We start from the raw sequence: 18,545 nt of genomic DNA, 5'->3' as shown, positions 1-18,545 counted from the left end.
TTTTGGTTTCATATGCTAAATATATTGAACATTTTAAAACAAGGAAGAAAAGAAAATATTATTCCTTGTGATAAAGTTCCCAAGTTTTTATTGAGGAATGTATAACCTAAAAAGTTAGTTATGCTCATTAACATTTATTTGTAGAAAATAGAAATAAACATTAACATTTTTTAGAGCCTTTGTCATGTCAGAAACCAAAACATTCAATATTACATGAAAAATGAAAAATTAATGGGTTTTTTTGGCTTCTGATACAGAGCAGAAGTTGATGTTTCTGAAAATGAACAACAAATAGGCTGTGTGCCGTTTGGATAAATGAATCCTAGCCAGCCAAGCCAAATGTTGTCATAGAGCCACTGTTTCTCATCAACAAAGTGAGCTGTTAATGGCTTCCCAGCAACTGACTTTACTGCAAATTAATTATTTACCATACATCCTTCACATCAAGCTATTGGGACTTCAGCCATAACAAAGGCCAACTCCCATTCACTGTATGTTTTAAAAACTTTTATACTCTTTTGAAAGAGAAACTTTTTCACTTTTCACTTACATTAACAGGCAGGAGCTAGTCAGGAGTATTTGTTTTCTGGAAGCTGGAAGACGTCCAGCTGTAAAGGAGTGGCGGCTCTGGAACTGCCTTTCATCACAGTAATGGGGGCATAAATCTTACCTGGTTTTAGATGGAGTTTATCAGTTTATGAAAAGATTTATCCTGGGGTGGATCTGATCTTAAGAGACTCAAGAAGTCCACTTCAGTCTTGTATTCTTGGGGGCGATTCCGGGGATATCTGAATAAATCAAGCAGAACTTATAGTCTTTACTGCTTTAAGGAAAGCAGAGATATTACTAAGCATTTTATAATGTTTGATTGACTGATTTCATGTCTAATATTAAAGTACAAACTGTGCTAATACTTAGTTTATGGTATTGCTAAATTTTAAAAATCCAGTTTTCTCAATGGGAATAGTATCCTGAAGAGTGAATGCTTCAGACTCTAACACTCTTCTCCGTCCCAAAACTTTTTGTTTTGCTAGGAGCACACCAACATGCTGGTTTTACTTATGTTTCAGACTCATCCCTGACAGTTTTTGTTGTTGTTTTACACTCATTTTCCCATCTTTCCTTCCTCCCTTGCTCTGTAATCCCAGCTGTCCTTCCCTGCCTTTGCAGAACATCCAAAGGCTGTTAATCAGAAACGTTTTGTTTGCCTTCCTTAGAGATGATGGCAGCCCTGCAACCCCATGCCTTTGGGCCCGCTGCCTTCTGCAGCCTGCGGTGTGTGAGAGGTGGCAGGAGCACGGCTTGCTCGCAGGGCACCCACTCTCCCGGGACAGCCAGGGCGGCTCTGTGGGTTGGCCTTGGGGAGCCAGGTCTCCTCCTAAGTCTCATTTAGTGAAAGCAGTTAGGGGTAACTGTGTCAAATGATAAGCTCAGGAAGATGATTCATATGGTAAAATATATTTTTCTCCACAAACTGAGAAAATACAATAAAAATGGCTACTAATCTTAAATATGTGTGTGTGTGTGTGTATATATATATATATATTCCTAGCTGATAGCATTCACACATCTCAGTATCTGTGGAGAACTTAAATAAAGCATTAAAAGCAGTCCTGGAGTTTTTTTTATCTTTAAATTCTGCTTAGCTCTGCAGACATTGACCCAGTTACAGAGCTATCTGACTTGGAACTTACTTGGCGTGTGCCTCATCAAGTGCACAAAATCATCTGTGTGTGTCAGGAAAGCAGCTACTTAGTTCTGGGGCTATTGTAAGGGTAAGCAGTTTTGGGGAAAAGGAGGTAATATAAACATTGATGCTTTGGCACTAATACTCTGGGTCCAAGCCCTCTGTCTCTACTGAGGAAGTAAAGACTTCAGACGGAGTCCCACTGGGTCTCTGAGTGAAAACAGACTGCAGGGATTTGCTCATAAGAAATGTGTTGTGCAAATTGTCCATGTGAATACCTGAGAATTCCTGTAAGAGCCTTGGGCAGATCTTCCCAAAACACTCGTAAAGTTGGGGTTGATAGGATTTGGCAATTTTTAATCTCTGAGTGATAACATTCCCACGGTAATTCCAGCCTACTGCCAGGTCTGTCCTTCTCACAAGGTGTGCTAGAGGGGTGAGGATGTCAGCACTGCGGTGCCCAGTGCCTCCCGCCATGCCGTGCCGTGCCATGCTGTGCCATGCTGCTGGCAGGGTGGTCTTTTTCCCTACCTCCCCTGCACAACTGCCACGCGGGCCTTGGCAGAACAGCCCTCGTGGCCTCCTGGGCCAGCTGTGACCCTTGCAGTTTGCCTTGTGCATCACAGTGGGGTCTTTTGTGGCTTTTCCATGGCTTTCCTGGCCCTACACAGCCTCAGATTTAGCCACCTCTTAGCTGAATCACGAAAGGATTGAATGTTGTAAGCACTTAGGTTCTCCCCTGGTTTTAGAGTCACAGGTTTCCAAACTGCTGTGTTGTAGTAAATTTGCTTCTTTATCATAGTTTCCAAGACACTTTGCTTCTATGAATGAATGAGATTGCTGCAGACATGTCTCAGATCATGACATTAAATGGCAGAAGGTGCAAACGTGAGCATGGGGCTCTTCTGCCAGTTGCTTTTTACTGGGCTCCTGGAGTTTTGTATCTGGGCTCTTTTCTCATCTGTTCTAGGAAGTACAGGATAAAAAAATCTATTATTTAGTCAATAACATGAAGCTGTTCTCATCTGTTATGCAGAAACATAATCTGAGCTCAGCTGGGGAAAAAATTGGAGCAATTAACTCTGGGGGGAGGGGAAAGGAAATAGGTTTTGCTTGTAGACAGTTTCATAACATCTGTATCTCAGTCTTTTTGTTTTGTTTTGTTTTGTTTTTTCAATCCACCAAATGTCATAGGAAGCAAATTTTGGACACTGCTGCAAAATCATTTTTGGTTATATAAAGAAGTGAAGACATTTTCATATACTTGTGTAACCCTGAAACTGCTGCATCCATTGCTGTTTAAATGGAAATGCTTGGTTTCTAGCTTGGTTCTAAAGATCTGCTACAGGCTGAATCTCAGCATAGAGTTCCCAGTCAAAATTGATTTTGTGTGTGTGTCAAAGTGTGTTTTTTATAGCCATGTTATATAATCATCCGAAAAAAGCAATATACTGAAAGACCCTTTGTTCTACTAGTGCAGATACTGAACAGTGTCACAGATCAGACATGTTTTAAATCACTGTAACAAGAGTAGTCCAAAAGTGATGGAGAAAAGATGGCAGCACCTGGAAAAAGCCTGCTATTGCCTTTTTTTGTGCCTGATCAAAAAGAAGAAAGCCAAATGGGAAAATTTTAAATAATGAAAATTCAAATACATAGTCAGACTTCAGCTACCTGAACAGAAGGGCTTCTTTAAATTTTGTGACACCGTGTGGTCCCCATCCTTGCTTTTCTATGAAATTCATGTAGCATTTCTCTTATCTGAGGGACAGCAAAATTAAAACTAGGCTGTCAAAGTTCCTGAGGACACTGTCAAAAAATAAAGAGGCTTTATTCGTGACAACAAAAACAAGTGGGTACTGTGCTCTCATTACCTTTCACAGTACTCACTCCTTTTTTTTCTCATTCTCAGCTTGAAATCTGGGACAGTTTCTTTCAAAGCTTGGTAAACTGAGAAGTTCTCATTAGGAATATTTAGCTGGAAAGCCTATATGTAAATTTTGGTGCCTAAACTGTGGCAAATGGCCTTTGCAGTCATGCAAAGCCAAACACTGTGGAATTTAGAATAAGGAACCTATTTTTTTTTTTAAGGTAGTGGGAAAGGGACAAAGGATTAAAATTATATTTACCATCACCATGAAATATACAGGGCAGATAACATGGAAAGTAGCTCCAGTAAAAGCTGCTTTTTCTTTTATCCCAGTATCTTCCATTTTAACAAAGATACTTGTTCATCAGCTATATTCACTTGTTAAATTTAAGTCCTAGAAGAAACTGACACTTTTGTGAAATAGAAAAAAAATGACTTGAAGGAAATTGAGAATTATTAGTACTACCAAACTTCATGAAGTGCATAAAACCCTAAGGAAAGGTTTACAGAATTTGTTTCCTAGGACAGTTTCTAATGAGAGAGAGGAGAAGAAATACTTTGTTAACATCGTTTAGCTGAAATATATGTCATGATCTACTTTTGATTTAAAATTACTTTAGTTCTAGATTTCTTTCCAGTCTCGTAAAAAGCTGATATTATTCGATGAAAATCTCAGGTAAGCTCCAGTCAGAATCTTAATTTTGCATAACCTCAGAGAAAAGAGAAACCTCAGAAGTAAAAGCTGACAGAATGTGCTGCATATATGGCTGTATGGATACCTCGGGATAAATATTCATTAAAGGATGTCCTCAATTGCATGCCCAGTAAGTCCTAGCCTAGTAGTCAAATATTATTTGCCTAAGGAATCATTTAATTGCTTTCACAAATGACTAATTAAATGTTTAATTGGTCATATATATGTATAGAACTGCAGCACTTATGCATATACTTAATGTACAAATTAAGCATGTGCTGGAATATATATTATTGCATCTACAGCTGTTTGGCAACTCTTCTGGAAACTGGAGTCATAATTATGGTTCATATTACATAGATTGTATATAAACTTAGAGCAATGCTTGTCACTGCCTATTAAAAAGCCAGTTCTCATTCCCTCCATCTCTCCCTTTCCCTCACACCTATACACGTACATGTGCTCGCTTTCTTGTTTGTCTGATTTTCCTGCCTCATTGCAGAACTTTATTTTTAGACTAGAAAATGAGGTTTATTTCACTCTTAATCACTGGTTGACTAATGCAGCAGGTTACACTTTGGGCCTGCCATCAGGGAATATAACTTGTCAGTCAAAATGTTTTTACTTTTTAGAACTCTCTGTTTCTTTGAGGTATTTACTTCTATGGGAATGAGTTGCTCAGAGTTTCTCCTTTTTTACCTAATATAAATAGCTGAACGCTAATAGGAGTAGCAGCGAGACCAAAGGCATCAGTCTTCCAAGTGAGCACGCTTCTAGATGAGAGTTTTAAGTACTGAACTGGTGGGTACAAGGACACTGGCTTCGTCTTCAGCAGTCCTTTGAACTTCAATGATTATTTAGTTGTTTTTGTTTTTCTGCCTTAAACAAAACTGACCAAGTAGAATATTTTGCTCAACATGAAACAAAGACTTAATGTCAGCAGGAAAGACAAAATCAGAGCAAAAAACAAGTAAACATAATTCAAATAGTATTTCCATTTTTAAGTTCAGAGAATGGACCAACATGAAGGACAAAAATAATGACCCCCCCAAAAGAAGTTATTAACGTGGCCCTTTTACTGCATCTTGAAAAAACACGTCACTCTTAGGGATTAGTTTCACAGCGTAACCTGATTTTAAACCTCGAAGTCCCCTCACCTCGGCTGCTGCCCTCCCAGCCGTGTTTCTCCCCCTGGTCCCTGGGTGCTGGTACTGGGGCTTGTGCCACTCTGGGGTCGCCGGGGGCTCAGCTGAGCCTTTCCCCAGGCGGCCACACCAGCTTCTCTGGGCAGAAGGAAAACAGGGAATACCTATTTACTGGCAATGTGACGCTGGAGCAGTTGGTTTAATCCACTTGTGAAACTGTGGTATGTCACTCAGTGAATATCCTTTCTCCAGTATGCCTTCCTACCCTGAAAAATGGCATCTATAGTTTTAACATGAGTTTGTGTTTTATAAAAGCAATACTTGTTTCACTGAAGCAAGGCTAGTCTTTAGGCTTTGCAGCTGTCAGTATAACTATATCTGGAGTAGGTCTTTATCAAAAGTTTCCAAACAGTCCGAGTTTGGGATTTTTTTAATGTATTTTTTGTGGTACTCTTATGAAAATAATTTATTTTCCAGTGAGAACTCTGTGGGGTGGGGGGTTTTTTCAGATGAGATTGTAAATGTCATTAGAAGAGTGCTGGGCTTTTTTGCTGGTTAGTTACCCAACAATCTGCTACAAAGCACAGTGGGACAAAAGAATTAAAAATAATATTTTAATAAGTGACATGAGCATTTCAAACTTCTAAAGATTTACCTTTATTCAAGATGGGGGCAGATATTCTTATCAGTCTGACCCAAAGTATTTAGCTATCCTGGCCTAATCAATTCTTCATTCACAAAATTCCTAGGTAGCCAGAGTAAGTTGCTTTATTTTTGTACTGACCTTTGTTTAACCTTCTCTGAGACTGCCTTTAAATGCAGGTCTCCTGGTTAGAGATAAATGTGGAATGCAAACAAAAACAAAGCCTCTGGTACAGTTGAAATGGGAGATGACCATTCCTTCCTCTTGCACCGGTTTAGGATAAAGGAGTTATAGGTTAGTCATTCAGATGGCAAGCTGATTAATATCACGTATTTCCAAAGGCACAGCTTGTCATAATGGATAAAATCAGTGTTACTCTTAGACTAGATGAAATCTGAGAAAAGCTTCTTCCAAGCTGCATTTGCTCTACAGAAGTCTAGATTGTGTAACCCGTAATATCAAACAGGGATATGAAACGGAAGGTGTTGGAATCCATGACTCCCATTCAGCTTGGCCATCCAGAAAAAGAAAGAGAAGAAATGCTTTCATTGCTGTGCATGAATCATTGTCCACTATATTTCCATCAAATGAGTAAATGAAACATGGGAGAGGTTAACATGTGACTTCAATGTATAATGACTTTCTGAATGAAAGTTGTTCACAGAATCACGCATCGCAATTAAAAGTTAAACAGACCTATATCTTTAGATGAGCATATTCCTGTAATTCATTTAGGCGCTCTCACAGAAAGTAGGTTCCACATCTCTATAATGAAGAAAGCTGTTTTTCTAGGGTAAATAGGTACCTAACAGTCATTAAGTGTAATCAGTAATTGAATACTTAACTACCTTCTGTGTTTTGATTTTTTTCCTCAATTTCTGAGTTTGGTGTAAGAAGGAATTCAGGCCCAAAATCTAGAGAGAAACACATGGTAATAACATTACAGTTGTAGCGTTAAGTGTTAAGTGTAATCATTGCAATTTGCTTTTCTGATGTTTTTCTTTATTTGTAAGTATACAGTAATTCTATAACCATCAAACCTCAGTCCCATAAAGAAAAGCTAATGCCTCTTCTTTACCTGTATGGCCATGTCTGTAAAGTAAATAATTTTTTGAGGCATTGAGACCATTTTTAAATGATAAAGCTGAAATTCAAATGGCATACCTCACTTTCCAAACATCAAACTTTTTCTACAATCCACTTTCTTTCATTTTGCATAACTAGTGAAGGACTAGTGAATAAAATCACTTTATCACCAAAGTTTTTGATGAATTTATCCCAGACAGCATTGTCTTAAAAACCCAGACAACCCCTAATTTAGGGTGTCTAATTTTGTTCTTCATTTGGGGAATATTTTTCAAAGAAGGACACTGGGCATTTCCAGTTGCAGACGAAACTGCCTCACCCAAAAAGGAATCACAGAGGGAGAGTTTTGCTCCTACAAGGGGAATTCAGCTGAGACACTGAAAGATCCTTTGATTTTAGTATATTAGTTACATAAGTTTTTTTCATGGGTGTGAACCTAGCCCTATGACACTCTGTTTTGACTTTGAATTAAGCAGAGAAGATCAGCTGTAACCTTGAGCTGCTAGCTGTGTTGCAATTTTGTGATTTCCCAGACATCTGCTGGGGACTTTGAAACCACCACATTCATTTTCTTATGACCTAAGCTGCAATTTAACTCAGGTCTCTGAAGATGAAAATCTAGGAAGCCTCTTCAGAGAGCAGAGCACTTTCCAAAGACATTCTCAGCTTGTGGAGCTGGAAACAGCTGGCTGCTTTCTCCCTTTGGGTTGGGAGAGCTTGTGGTTTCCTGCTCCCTGTCACATCTGAGGAACCCCCATTTTTCTTTGTTTTTCTACACCCATTCCTTGAGGCTCAGCCCAGCAGTCCCTAACCATCTGTCTGGAAAAATCTGGAGGGACCCCTGACTTTTTCTTTTTTCGTTAAATTGCCTGTTTGAGGTCATCAGATATTACAGAAATAGAAATAAATTCCCCATAAAAGCAAAATGCCTAGAATCAGTCCTTTCTTGTTTGGTGGTAGGAAATGTCATCATTTTTGCTAAATCACAGCAAGGCCTACTGGTCAGTTTTAAAACAGTTTTGTGGCACAGAAGAGCAGGTTTTTAAAAATGGTACCAACAAAGTACAAAGCTTTAGGTTGGCAGTAGGTCTGCCACAGATTGTTAGGAACTATTTTGATGCCAGAACTAAGTGCATTGATGTCAGTGAAATTTTCAACAGAAAGGTGTCCCAAGTCCAGCATCAACTGTCAGGCAATGGAAATCTCGGATTAAACAAGAGACATTCATCTGGGATGTAGAAAGCCCAGACTTAGGCCAGTTCTCTGCATGATTCAGAGCCTCTCACAACCAAAGTGAGTGGCACAGTCTCCAGACTTTTCTAACGTGGCTCTCAGTCTCTTTTAATGAGCTCTTTGGAAAGAGGCATTGTTTTTAATGTGGAAAAACATAGAACGTAAAACCTCAAATATTTTCACCAGACAGAACTCACATTCCTTGGCTGGCCCCAGCTGGAAGTTATTGTTAAGACTGCCGTTCATCAAAGGACTTGAGCAGAAGGCGGAGTCTTACTCTGGTATTTCTGTAGCACCTGTATAGCAGAGCCCTGCTTCATGCCTGTGGCACTGTGGTCTGATTCCTCAGAAATATACAAGTAAATAATATTCAATGTTAATCTCCCAAATAGTCCGTCCCTTCAGGGCCCTTGCAAATATGGTGAACCTAAAGTTAGGCGGATGCTTAATTATAAAGTTATTACTGAATCAGAGGCCTTATAGGCTCAAAATCTGGTTAAGGAGTATTTCAACTTGAGAAAAGTCCCCCAAATTAAATGATTTTTTTAATACTAAGCTCGGGCATTTCAAATAATTTTGGAATATTTTTAATGAACTCATGAAAGCTATGAATTTGGAAATGTCTTCAAATAAAGTTTATAAAAGAGTATACTTTTCAGATTTCAAAGAAAAAAGTCTGCAGTCAGTGAGTAAGAAATTCAAAGGCTTTTGCAAGCATTTTGATTTCCTTTGTCTAGAATTTTTTAAATTAAAATGTTAATTACCATTTTATTTTTTAAACCAAACTGAGCATTAAATGAAACACTGTTGATTTAACCCTCCTGTAACTCTCTGTGATGTGACAGTTACCCCCAAAATTAATTTGATCTGCCAGAAAAAATGAATCCACGATATAAATGGTGATAGAAATAACACTCTGAGTGGAAGCTAGTCAAAAATCCTGTGAAGTGCTACAGCAATTAAGTGCCAAAGTCAACTCTGGCATAAGTCAGCTTCACTGTAGACATACATAAAAAGAATTGCACCCATTTATAGTGAACATGATTGTTGCCCTAGACTGCAGCAAACTGGAATTCCCCATTCCTTAATGGGATTTCAATCCACTAGTAAAACAGGAGTCAGAGGCAAGGGAAACTTGTGCATTGAGAAGTTTGTTGAAAACAGCCCTGCAGAGGTCCATGCCAAAATACAGTGAGTAAGGGGAGGGTGGAACAGGAGGGACAGTCTTCAGACAACCCAGTTTTCGGCCCTTGTGTAAGCCTGATGTGTTGACTTGTTCTAGGCTCCCTTAGCACTTGGGTAGGCTCTACCAGAGTCTTTGAGTCCGAGTTGCTCCTTAGTCCTTCCTTAGGGACCACGGCAGGAAGCCCAGCAGAGTAAACAGCTAACTTAAGCAGATAAACAGGCACCTCAAGCTGCATGGTGGGAGAGCTTTCTACATCTTCACGTACTGTGCACAGAGCTGCCCAGCACCCTCAGTACCATCTGAGCCCTTCCAGGAACAAGTACATTTTCTCTATATAATCCTGATACCTTTATTAATATTTAAGCCTGTGAAATACGTGATTAAACTTTAATTTTATGAAAGCTTGAGAAGGATAATCCAAAACCTTAATGAACGTAGGGCTTTGAAAACAAACCCCCTTTTTCCCTGGAGGGCACAATGTATTTCACGTAAGATGGATATTTGTAAAATTGGCCCTGGCCCAAATTTAGATATTTAAGCATTTGCTTAATCTTAATGAGCTCTGTAATGTGCTTACAGGTAGATACATGTTTAAGCATATTGCTGAGGGCTGAGGCAGATCAAGGGGTTCATCTAGCTGAAAATAACCAAGGGGAAAAATGGTTATTCTTCACCTGGAACTGTTCCCTGTTCTGGTTTACCAGTAGCTCTGCCAGCACAATGGAAAAGGTGGCATGGCTCTAGGAGTAACTGGCTAGGGCTGAGGGCTTCTTTAAACCTCTGAGCAAAGTGGGTATGGAAACACAGCTCTGAAATCACTCCTTTTACTTTTCCTTATTCTAGATATGATTGGAACTTTTTGCCTTTGTCTCTCTGCATGTACATACAAGTTATACACACTACTGGTGGGGAAGTTCATTTTTCTTGTCATACAGAATGTTGACATTTCATTGAAAAATTCAGTCTCCCCTAGAAACAAAACATTTTCAGCTGGGAACCAAAATTTTTCTATTTTGAACTTTATTATTTTTTGACAAAAAGTCAACATTTTCCGTAGAAAGCTAATATTCTTTGTCAGCTTTTTCTTGCACTGAAGAACAGTTTCAGCAGCTTGTATACTTATACTACAGATAGGTACATAAGCACAGCTATTGTGTTCTGATTCATTGCTGAGGAAAAGTAATAATAATAAAAGATGAGTCAAAAACACATGACTTGGCAGTACCACTTGGATCTTTGGTAACTTGGATCTTTCACAAACCTCTAGGTAGATACTGACAATAATAAACAATATTTTTAAGCATTCAGCTCAGCAAATTGGATGTTAGGAATCATTATGAAAGGAATCAAGACAAAAATAGAGATCATACCACTGTATGAATCCATAGTTCATTTGCACCTTGAATGCTTAGTATAGTTCTGTTCCCCATGTCAGAAAGAAGATAGTAGACCTGGCAAAGTTTCAGAGAAGAGAAACAAGGATGATCAAAGGTGTGGAAAGGCTTTCATACAAGAAATAATTGAATCATGTGAGATTCTTCAGTGTGGAAAATAGGCCCTACAAACAGTGATAAAACAGTGAGCTGTAAAAATCACAAGTGGCACAGAGATTGTGGATAGGTATCAGTAATTCACTGTCCTTTCTAGTAAGAGAATGTGGAGTCATTAAGTGCAGCTGGCAGGAGACGGGTTCAAATCTACTATAGAAGATAGTTGTTCACACAGCCGCAAGTTAGGCTGTGGTACTCATTGCCATACGATGGTGGGGATGCTGAAAGTTTACAGGGGCTGAAGGAGGGACTGAGTAAGTTCACAGAAGAGAAGTCTTATGAGGGTTACTAAATATGTAGAAATTGGGTCTGGTTCAAGAAGAATCTGAACTGCAAATTGTTGTGAGGATGTGTGTTAGAGGTTGTGAAAATATCCATGGGAATGATCATACATGCTTGGCCTTTCAACATGCATTGCTAGCAGATGCTGGCACTAGCAGCTGTCAGAGGCAAGATACTGTACTAGACAGACTGTCTAATGCAGTCTTTTATGCATTAGTATTCACTTCGGTCTTATGTTAGGTTTGAATCCGTCACATGTTAAGCACCTATTGAAGAGCTTTACGTGTCTCTCATGTCAGCTGTAACTGGCATCACTCAAACCTCACAGGACCAGGTATATCTTACTTGAGTTAGAAATAGCTGATAAGTATCTGTTTCCTAGTCTTACCTCTTACAAAGGGCACAAACAAAACACTCAGACATCAGTGTTTCACAAAATTCAAGATGGGAGGAGCAAAATAACATATAAATTGTACACAGAACAGAGTAAAAAATGCCCAAACCTATATTTTAAAAATTACAACTTTTAAATTAGAAAAAGAAAAATGAAAATGTCTTTAAAAGATTTGCTAATGAAAAAGGTTTGCTTTGTAGGTAAACGCATCCCGCCAAGAAACAAAGCTGATGGAAGAATGTGACCAGCTCATTGAAATAATTCAACAAAGGCGACAAATAATTGGAACTAAAATCAAGGAAGGAAAGGTAAGAGCTTTTCTACTTTGTCACAAGTAGGTCAACAGAGCTTCCACATGCTTACGACTTTTTGACTTTAGGTGTTACTAATACAAATTTGTAAGAATCCTGTGTATTCCTGGGCCATTACTACTTTCAGATAAAGAAGAGTAAAATCTGTCAGCACAGAATCTTGGGCAGCTGCTCTGGGTGATCCTGCTTGAGCAGGGGGTTTGGAGTAGATGATCTCCAGAGGTCCCTTCCAACCTCAACCATTCTGTGATTCTGTGATTCTGTGGTAGACTGAAAGTCACCACTTTGTTTAGCATTTCTCTTTCAACATGCAATTTTGATTAAGGATAAACACTGAAATGATTTCACCATCAGTAGATGATAATAAAATGATGACTAATTAATGCTTCCTTCACTCTGTTGGATGTTTGACAGTGCATCCCCAATGTAAGTTTTCATCACGCCACAGCATTTGCTGTTGTGGCTGGCAATTATCTGCATGAATACATTAGTTAAAATACTCATAGAAAATAATTTTACATGAAGACTGTGTTTCAATTGTTGTCTTTTTTGGGAATAGGAAATCTAACTTTTTTATACAAAAAAGAATGTATATGAAAAAACATGCAGTAAATGAAATGAAGTATACATTTCTAATTACTGAGGTTTAATGACTGTTAGTGAAAAACATAACGGGCAGGAAAAATCACTGATATTTGCTCAAATTTCAAGCCATTGAGCTAGTTATCTTTTAACTCAGAAACATATTAAAGTTAAATTAGCATTCTTATTTACTTGGTACATCGTGTTTACTCTTTAACTGTTAAAATAACTAAGTCAAATATAAACTCTTCTTATGTGGGAAAAACTCAGGAAAGGAATAAAGTCAAGAGCTGGTTGGATGGTTCATTTGGCTGTCAAGATATTCCAATTAACTTGAAATAAAAAGCCTTTAGGCAAGAGCTGACTTAAACATGTTTGAAACTACAGTTTCTGTACATTATATGACAGAACTTGAATTTCCTCATGCTGTTAACAAAATATAGTTCTATTCAAAATGAAAAAGATGATAGTCTTCTGCATTATTGTTCCTACTCTGTTTCTCTATGCAGTGAGACCATCTGTGCTTCCAACGAAGTAGAAACTTTCCATTAATTTGGAGCTGTGCTGTATACATAGGTTGCTTTTAATGAATCCATCGGTTCCTAAGCTGTATTCTAATGTCTGTCACAGCATGGAAGATTTATAATATGATTGACTCCAACTTTATGTGAACATAGCTGGTATCAGAATCTTTCCCATTCTTTGTTCTACTTTGTTCAACAACAAAAAAACGATACCAAAGGAAGTATTTGTTAAGCTCTGAAAGGAGGCTTTGTTAAGCTCTGAAACACCTTGCCCAAAAATGTTGTAGACATTAAAAAATTTCATGGGTGCAAAATACAGTTAGATTAATTCATGGAAGAAAAACATATTGAAGAAAAAATAGAAAATGAATAAAAATACAAAAATGCATACCACATCACCACTTCAGGCTCAGGACGACCTTAAGCCACAGACTGCTGCTAGCTAAGGAGGTCCTCTGAGAAAGTGTAATTCCCCTATCCGATGCCTCCACTACTGGCCAGTCTAACACAAAATGCTGGCGTAGACAGACAGTCAGGCTTACCTGTAGAGCTAGCCATTTCCTCTTAATATAGGAATCAGGCTAGTCCTTTATAACCAATTGTATAAATATTATAATAGTTACAGTTCAGGCATTTTTCATACATACCACAAAAACTTGCTAAGCATTACTCAGGGAGCCCCTTCTTTGTATTGGCCAGCAAATCCAAAGAGCCACAGGAAATTCAGCCCAGTGTGCTTTCTTTTAAGAGGGTCTGTGGCTGCTCTCCATAGTCTTTCTGGAAGACAGAGTGTGGAACATTTATCAATAGGGCTATGGTTATGGCTACGGAGCTGGAAACACTCAAGTAAAGTTCTAGCTATGGCTGCAAGGCTGCGGATTCAGACATACAAGTCTGACAATGTGATACAGCTCCACTCTTAATGTCAACTATCTATACCTATAAAATCTTATAGAACATTTAATGAGAAAAAATGTACTTAAATATCAAACAGATAGGATAAATTGAATGCAGAGGTCATTCCTGCCATTATGGGAAGGGAAACTCCTCCTTTTCAGATTTATCATCAGTTGTCTTCATGAAGAAGATACATAAAAAAATCAAGCAACCAAAAAACTAAGTTCACATGTAGAACCCACAAACCATGAGATGCTCTCTGATTGCGAGGTAATAGTTATTTCAATTCATTGTTTGTTTGATTAGTTAATGCCAAAATAAAGGGGTGAGCTATTTATTATTGCAATGAACCTACCCCTGCTTAGACTGGTGTAGGCCAAAGTATGATGTCTGCATAAATGCACATTTAGAGAAAACATTTTGTTCCCCACAAAGCACTCTGTTGACCCTTTCCAGTGTCTAATGTGTATCCCAATATAAGCACAGTGTTAAACAATTTGTTTCCAAACTGTCTCCACTTCTCAATATGTTTATGAAAAATAAGGACCTCACTACTATTTCTTTACTCACATGAGTACTTCAGTTATTGAGTCTTCCCCAAGGTGATCATACAGCCTAGTCTTTAGCAGCATAAACATGAGCCAGCGGTGCAGGAAAGCCAACAGCATCCTGGGCTGTATGAAGAGAAGTGTAAATCAAAAGAGATGATTATCCCTCTCTCCATGGCACTCACTAGACCACTCATTAGAGTACTGTGTCCAGTTTTTGGGCCCCCCAGTGCTGGAAAGATGTGGACAAACTGGAGTGAGTTCAGTGGAGGACTCCCAAGGTGGTGGGGGCTGCAGCACTTGCCTTGTGAGGAGAGGCCATGGGCGCTGGGCTTGTTCAGCCTGGGGAACCAAACTTCAGGGCTTCAGGGCACCAAACAGCCCCCACCAGTGCCTATGAGAGGTCACTGAGGAGATGGAGCTGGGCTTCTCACAGTGGTACATGGCAGGAGGGAGGGAGATGAGGTACAAGTTGCAACAAGAGAGGTTCAGGCTGGAAGTCGGGGGGAAAAAAAGTTTTCTATCAAGCTTAGCATGGTAATAGTTGCCCAGAGAGGCTGGGGAACTCAAGCAACCCGGTCTGACCTCAGAGCTGGCCCTGCTTTGAGCAGCAGGTTGGACCAGAGACCTCCTGAGGTCTGCTCCTGCCTTAATGCTTGTGTGAGTCTGTGATTTTGCAAGAGCAGATTCCTTGATAGGTTATACTAATTACAAATTTTGCTGAACAGTTATTCCGGGATGCTTTCTTCAAAGACCACATTTCAAAAGAATCTTCATTAGACTATTCCACATTTTTATCAAGTCAAGCACAGCAAATGTGGCATGGCATTAGTTCATCTGAAAAGCTGATCAGATTGTTAGTATTATCAAAATCTTCAGGCTTTCCCAGCAATTTTCTCTCTTTATTATTTCCATCTTTAAAAGAAATACCAAAGTTACAGGACACTCATCCTTTGGTCAGTATTTTCCTTTTAGCAGTTTTCCAAAAAATTTATTTTTCTACAGTTTTCTGGTGTTGTATAGGTGCAGTATGATACCTTCATCTCTGCTTACCATACAAAACTCCTGTCACAATTATGTCTGAAATTAAACTCAGCAACTTCAAAGTTTGTGCCTTAATTACTGAGATTGGGAATGTTATCTTGATTATAAATTTGGATCTTTCTGCTAATCCACTTAGTTGTTAGTTTCCTCATTTTATATGTAACTGGGTCTTAATGTTTTTCTGAACTACAGATTTATTTCATTTCCTTCCTTTTTCTTACCCCTGTTCAAACTATGAGGTAGTGGTGATCCTGATATGATAAAAATGGGAAGGACTCCCAGATCTTTCAGGAACCAAAAGTTTTGCTAGCCAACATTGTCTTTAAGTGGTGGATGAACTGTGCCCCTCCCTAACCTTTCAGCTAGTGATTACAGTCACATCTAATGTGTTTATCTCCAGCACATAGGTTTGCAGTAATAGTAATCAGATCTTCAGTGCTACTGTGCTTTTGTCCAGTTAAAAATATCCAACAAGAAAACAGCATGCCTAACTAGAAGCAAATAATGAAAAGGGCAAATATATATTGTTAGTGGAGGGAACAGTCTTTTTCATCAAGTTTTATTTTCAGATGATTTTTATGAAAATCACCTCAGTAATGAGTAAAAAGTAGTTAATCTGTGAGCTGCTTTTAACAGATCTCATCACCTCAGGGAAATGGTTATCTAAATAGCCTTTAGTTATCATGTAAGTAGAAAGTGCCAGGAAATAACGTTTCTTCTGTAGGAAAATAGGCCAGCTGTGCTTATTTTGGCTCTCCTCTGTTGTTCTCCACGTGGAAAATGTTGAGGCAGAAAGGCTGTGCTTGTCTCTTATAAAAAATGTTATGTGGTTAGTGGAAGGGGCTCACCATGAAGCTAGCATGAAAGCAACTCTTGTCAGGAAAGCCATTTGTCCTAGCTCACCCTTTGCATGACAGCTCTGCCTCGGAAGTGTAAATGTGTTCATTATTTGTGACCTTAGAGATGTGACCGGTTTCTTATGTTTCCATTCAAGGTGGTGAGGTTGAGAAAACTGGCTCAGCAGATTGCAAACTGCAAACAGTGCATTGAACGCTCGACGTCCCTCATCTCTCAGGCCGAACAGTCACTGAAGGAGAATGATCATGCTCGCTTCCTGCAAACTGCTAAAAACATCACTGAAAGGTAAAGAAGAGTTTCCTCTTGGTAAACAGAAGAACCTAAATTTAAGGCAGATGGTTTGTCATAATTGCAGTAATGTCTTGTCCCATCAAGATGTGCTTAAAGAGGGAGGAATGAATTGCTACATTTCACAATAACACCACTTTGTACTGTACTAGAATGGGAAGGGCCTTACCATAATGCTAAATCAAAATGACCCTTTGAAAAAGGATTGAGCAAAAATGAGTGTAAACTAAGACTTTGAACAATAATAGCATCCACAAATGAAGGAGGTAGCACAGATATCAATAGATACCGAGCAGAGGTCTGGCACTAAACATACTAAATAGAGAGGTATCTGGAGACTGCAATTCCTGCTCTATGGAAAAGTCTGAGATTGAGAATGAAATCAGGCAGTGCAGACCTTAGATGAAGTTTGCAATGATCTTGCCTGACCTGTATTCCTTGCAGAATAGCAAGTGGCAAGGTAAGGAAATGTGTAACTTCGGGAGCCTGCAACGTACATCTCTGTGGTAGCCCACTCAGGGTTGAGAGTTTGAAAACTTGGGTGTCTGAAAGATATGGCAGTTGCCATGCTGAATCCCTACATACAGGAAATTTCTGTAGCTTAAAAGTATCTTCGTTCATTCAGCTGTTTTTTTTTAAATTCTGGTTTCACATTATGTCTTCACATCGTCCAGCCTAATTTGGCTTAATCCAGGTCATGACATTCCCGGCTCTTATTATTTAATTTTTTAACTCTGTCACTTCCTCTGGAGTACTGTGTGCGGATTCCTGGAATATCAGGCTTCATCAAAACTATTTTAATCAATTTCTGAATAAGCCAGCAATACTGGGATGCTGGTTACAGTTCCAGAGAGTTGAAACTTTGCTGGATAATAAAAAAAAAGAGAGAGAGAGAGAAAAACCAAGCTTGTTCACTGCAGGAGATTAAGTTTGATCTGTCACAGTTGGACTTTGTTTTGTATTCTGTCACCAAGATAAACTATGATACTTAGCTGAAGCTGATAGTAGAACTACCACAGAATATACAATCTCAAATAATTAAAATGCTCTTGGTGAGATTCTGGGCTTTTTTTCAGTATTCTATAGAATAAACAGCAGGCACTTTTAACTGAGTACCAGAAAATATTCAGGGAAATTCCATTTCGAACTTGTAAACATGAATAGTTGCCTTATAAATACAGTCACAAGAGAGACACTCAGAGAATAGAAATAAGACCAGTTGGCATATGTATCTAATCAAGTCTAATTCTTGGCTATCGCAGATTACTATCTGTAATGACATGGCTGTGAACGCCCTGCAAACCAGAGAATTGTTTCAAATTAATAAAACTGAGAAGAATAACACAAAGTGCTTGCAGACAAATTCCAAATGGAAAAAGAGACTAAGTTTGATTAATAAAGTTTTCCCCACAAGTAGCTCTCTTAGTTCTCATGTGGTTAGCAATGTTTTGTTTGCTTCTAGACTACTCATGTAACACTCTCACCAGGGCCTCAGTTCCAGCAGCTAAAACAGTGCCCCCAAATTATGCTCATTCCATTTCTTCATGCACACATTTCAAAGTATTTGCAGGATAATATTCTCCATTGTAAGCACAATAGGTAACTTTATACAGCAAAGACATTACACACATTACAATGACTTAGGTCATGGATTATTCACTGAGGGTGAAATGCATTTACCCTAGAAAAACCCTTACCAATCAAATACAGTGTCAGAAAGAAG

At 38.7% G+C, this 18,545-nt stretch overlaps 1 protein-coding gene across 4 annotated transcripts in view; it reads left to right on the top strand.

Moving 5' to 3' along the window:
• The window catches only part of MID1 (midline 1), a 151,466-nt gene that overhangs the window by 106,741 nt on the left and 26,180 nt on the right, over positions 1 to 18,545 (top strand). For all 4 annotated transcript variants that reach the window (XM_013951248.2, XM_067296491.1, XM_067296499.1 and 1 more), the window contains exons 4-5: positions 11,971 to 12,078; positions 16,671 to 16,819. In XM_013951248.2, coding sequence (XP_013806702.1) covers positions 11,971 to 12,078; positions 16,671 to 16,819 — 257 coding nt within the window. The remainder of the gene's footprint in view (positions 1 to 11,970; positions 12,079 to 16,670; positions 16,820 to 18,545) is intronic.

The sequence above is a fragment of the Apteryx mantelli genome, chromosome 1 (assembly GCF_036417845.1).
Source record: "Apteryx mantelli isolate bAptMan1 chromosome 1, bAptMan1.hap1, whole genome shotgun sequence".
NCBI classification, from domain to species: Eukaryota; Metazoa; Chordata; class Aves; order Apterygiformes; family Apterygidae; genus Apteryx; species Apteryx mantelli.
This window is presented reverse-complemented; position numbering and strand designations above follow the sequence as displayed.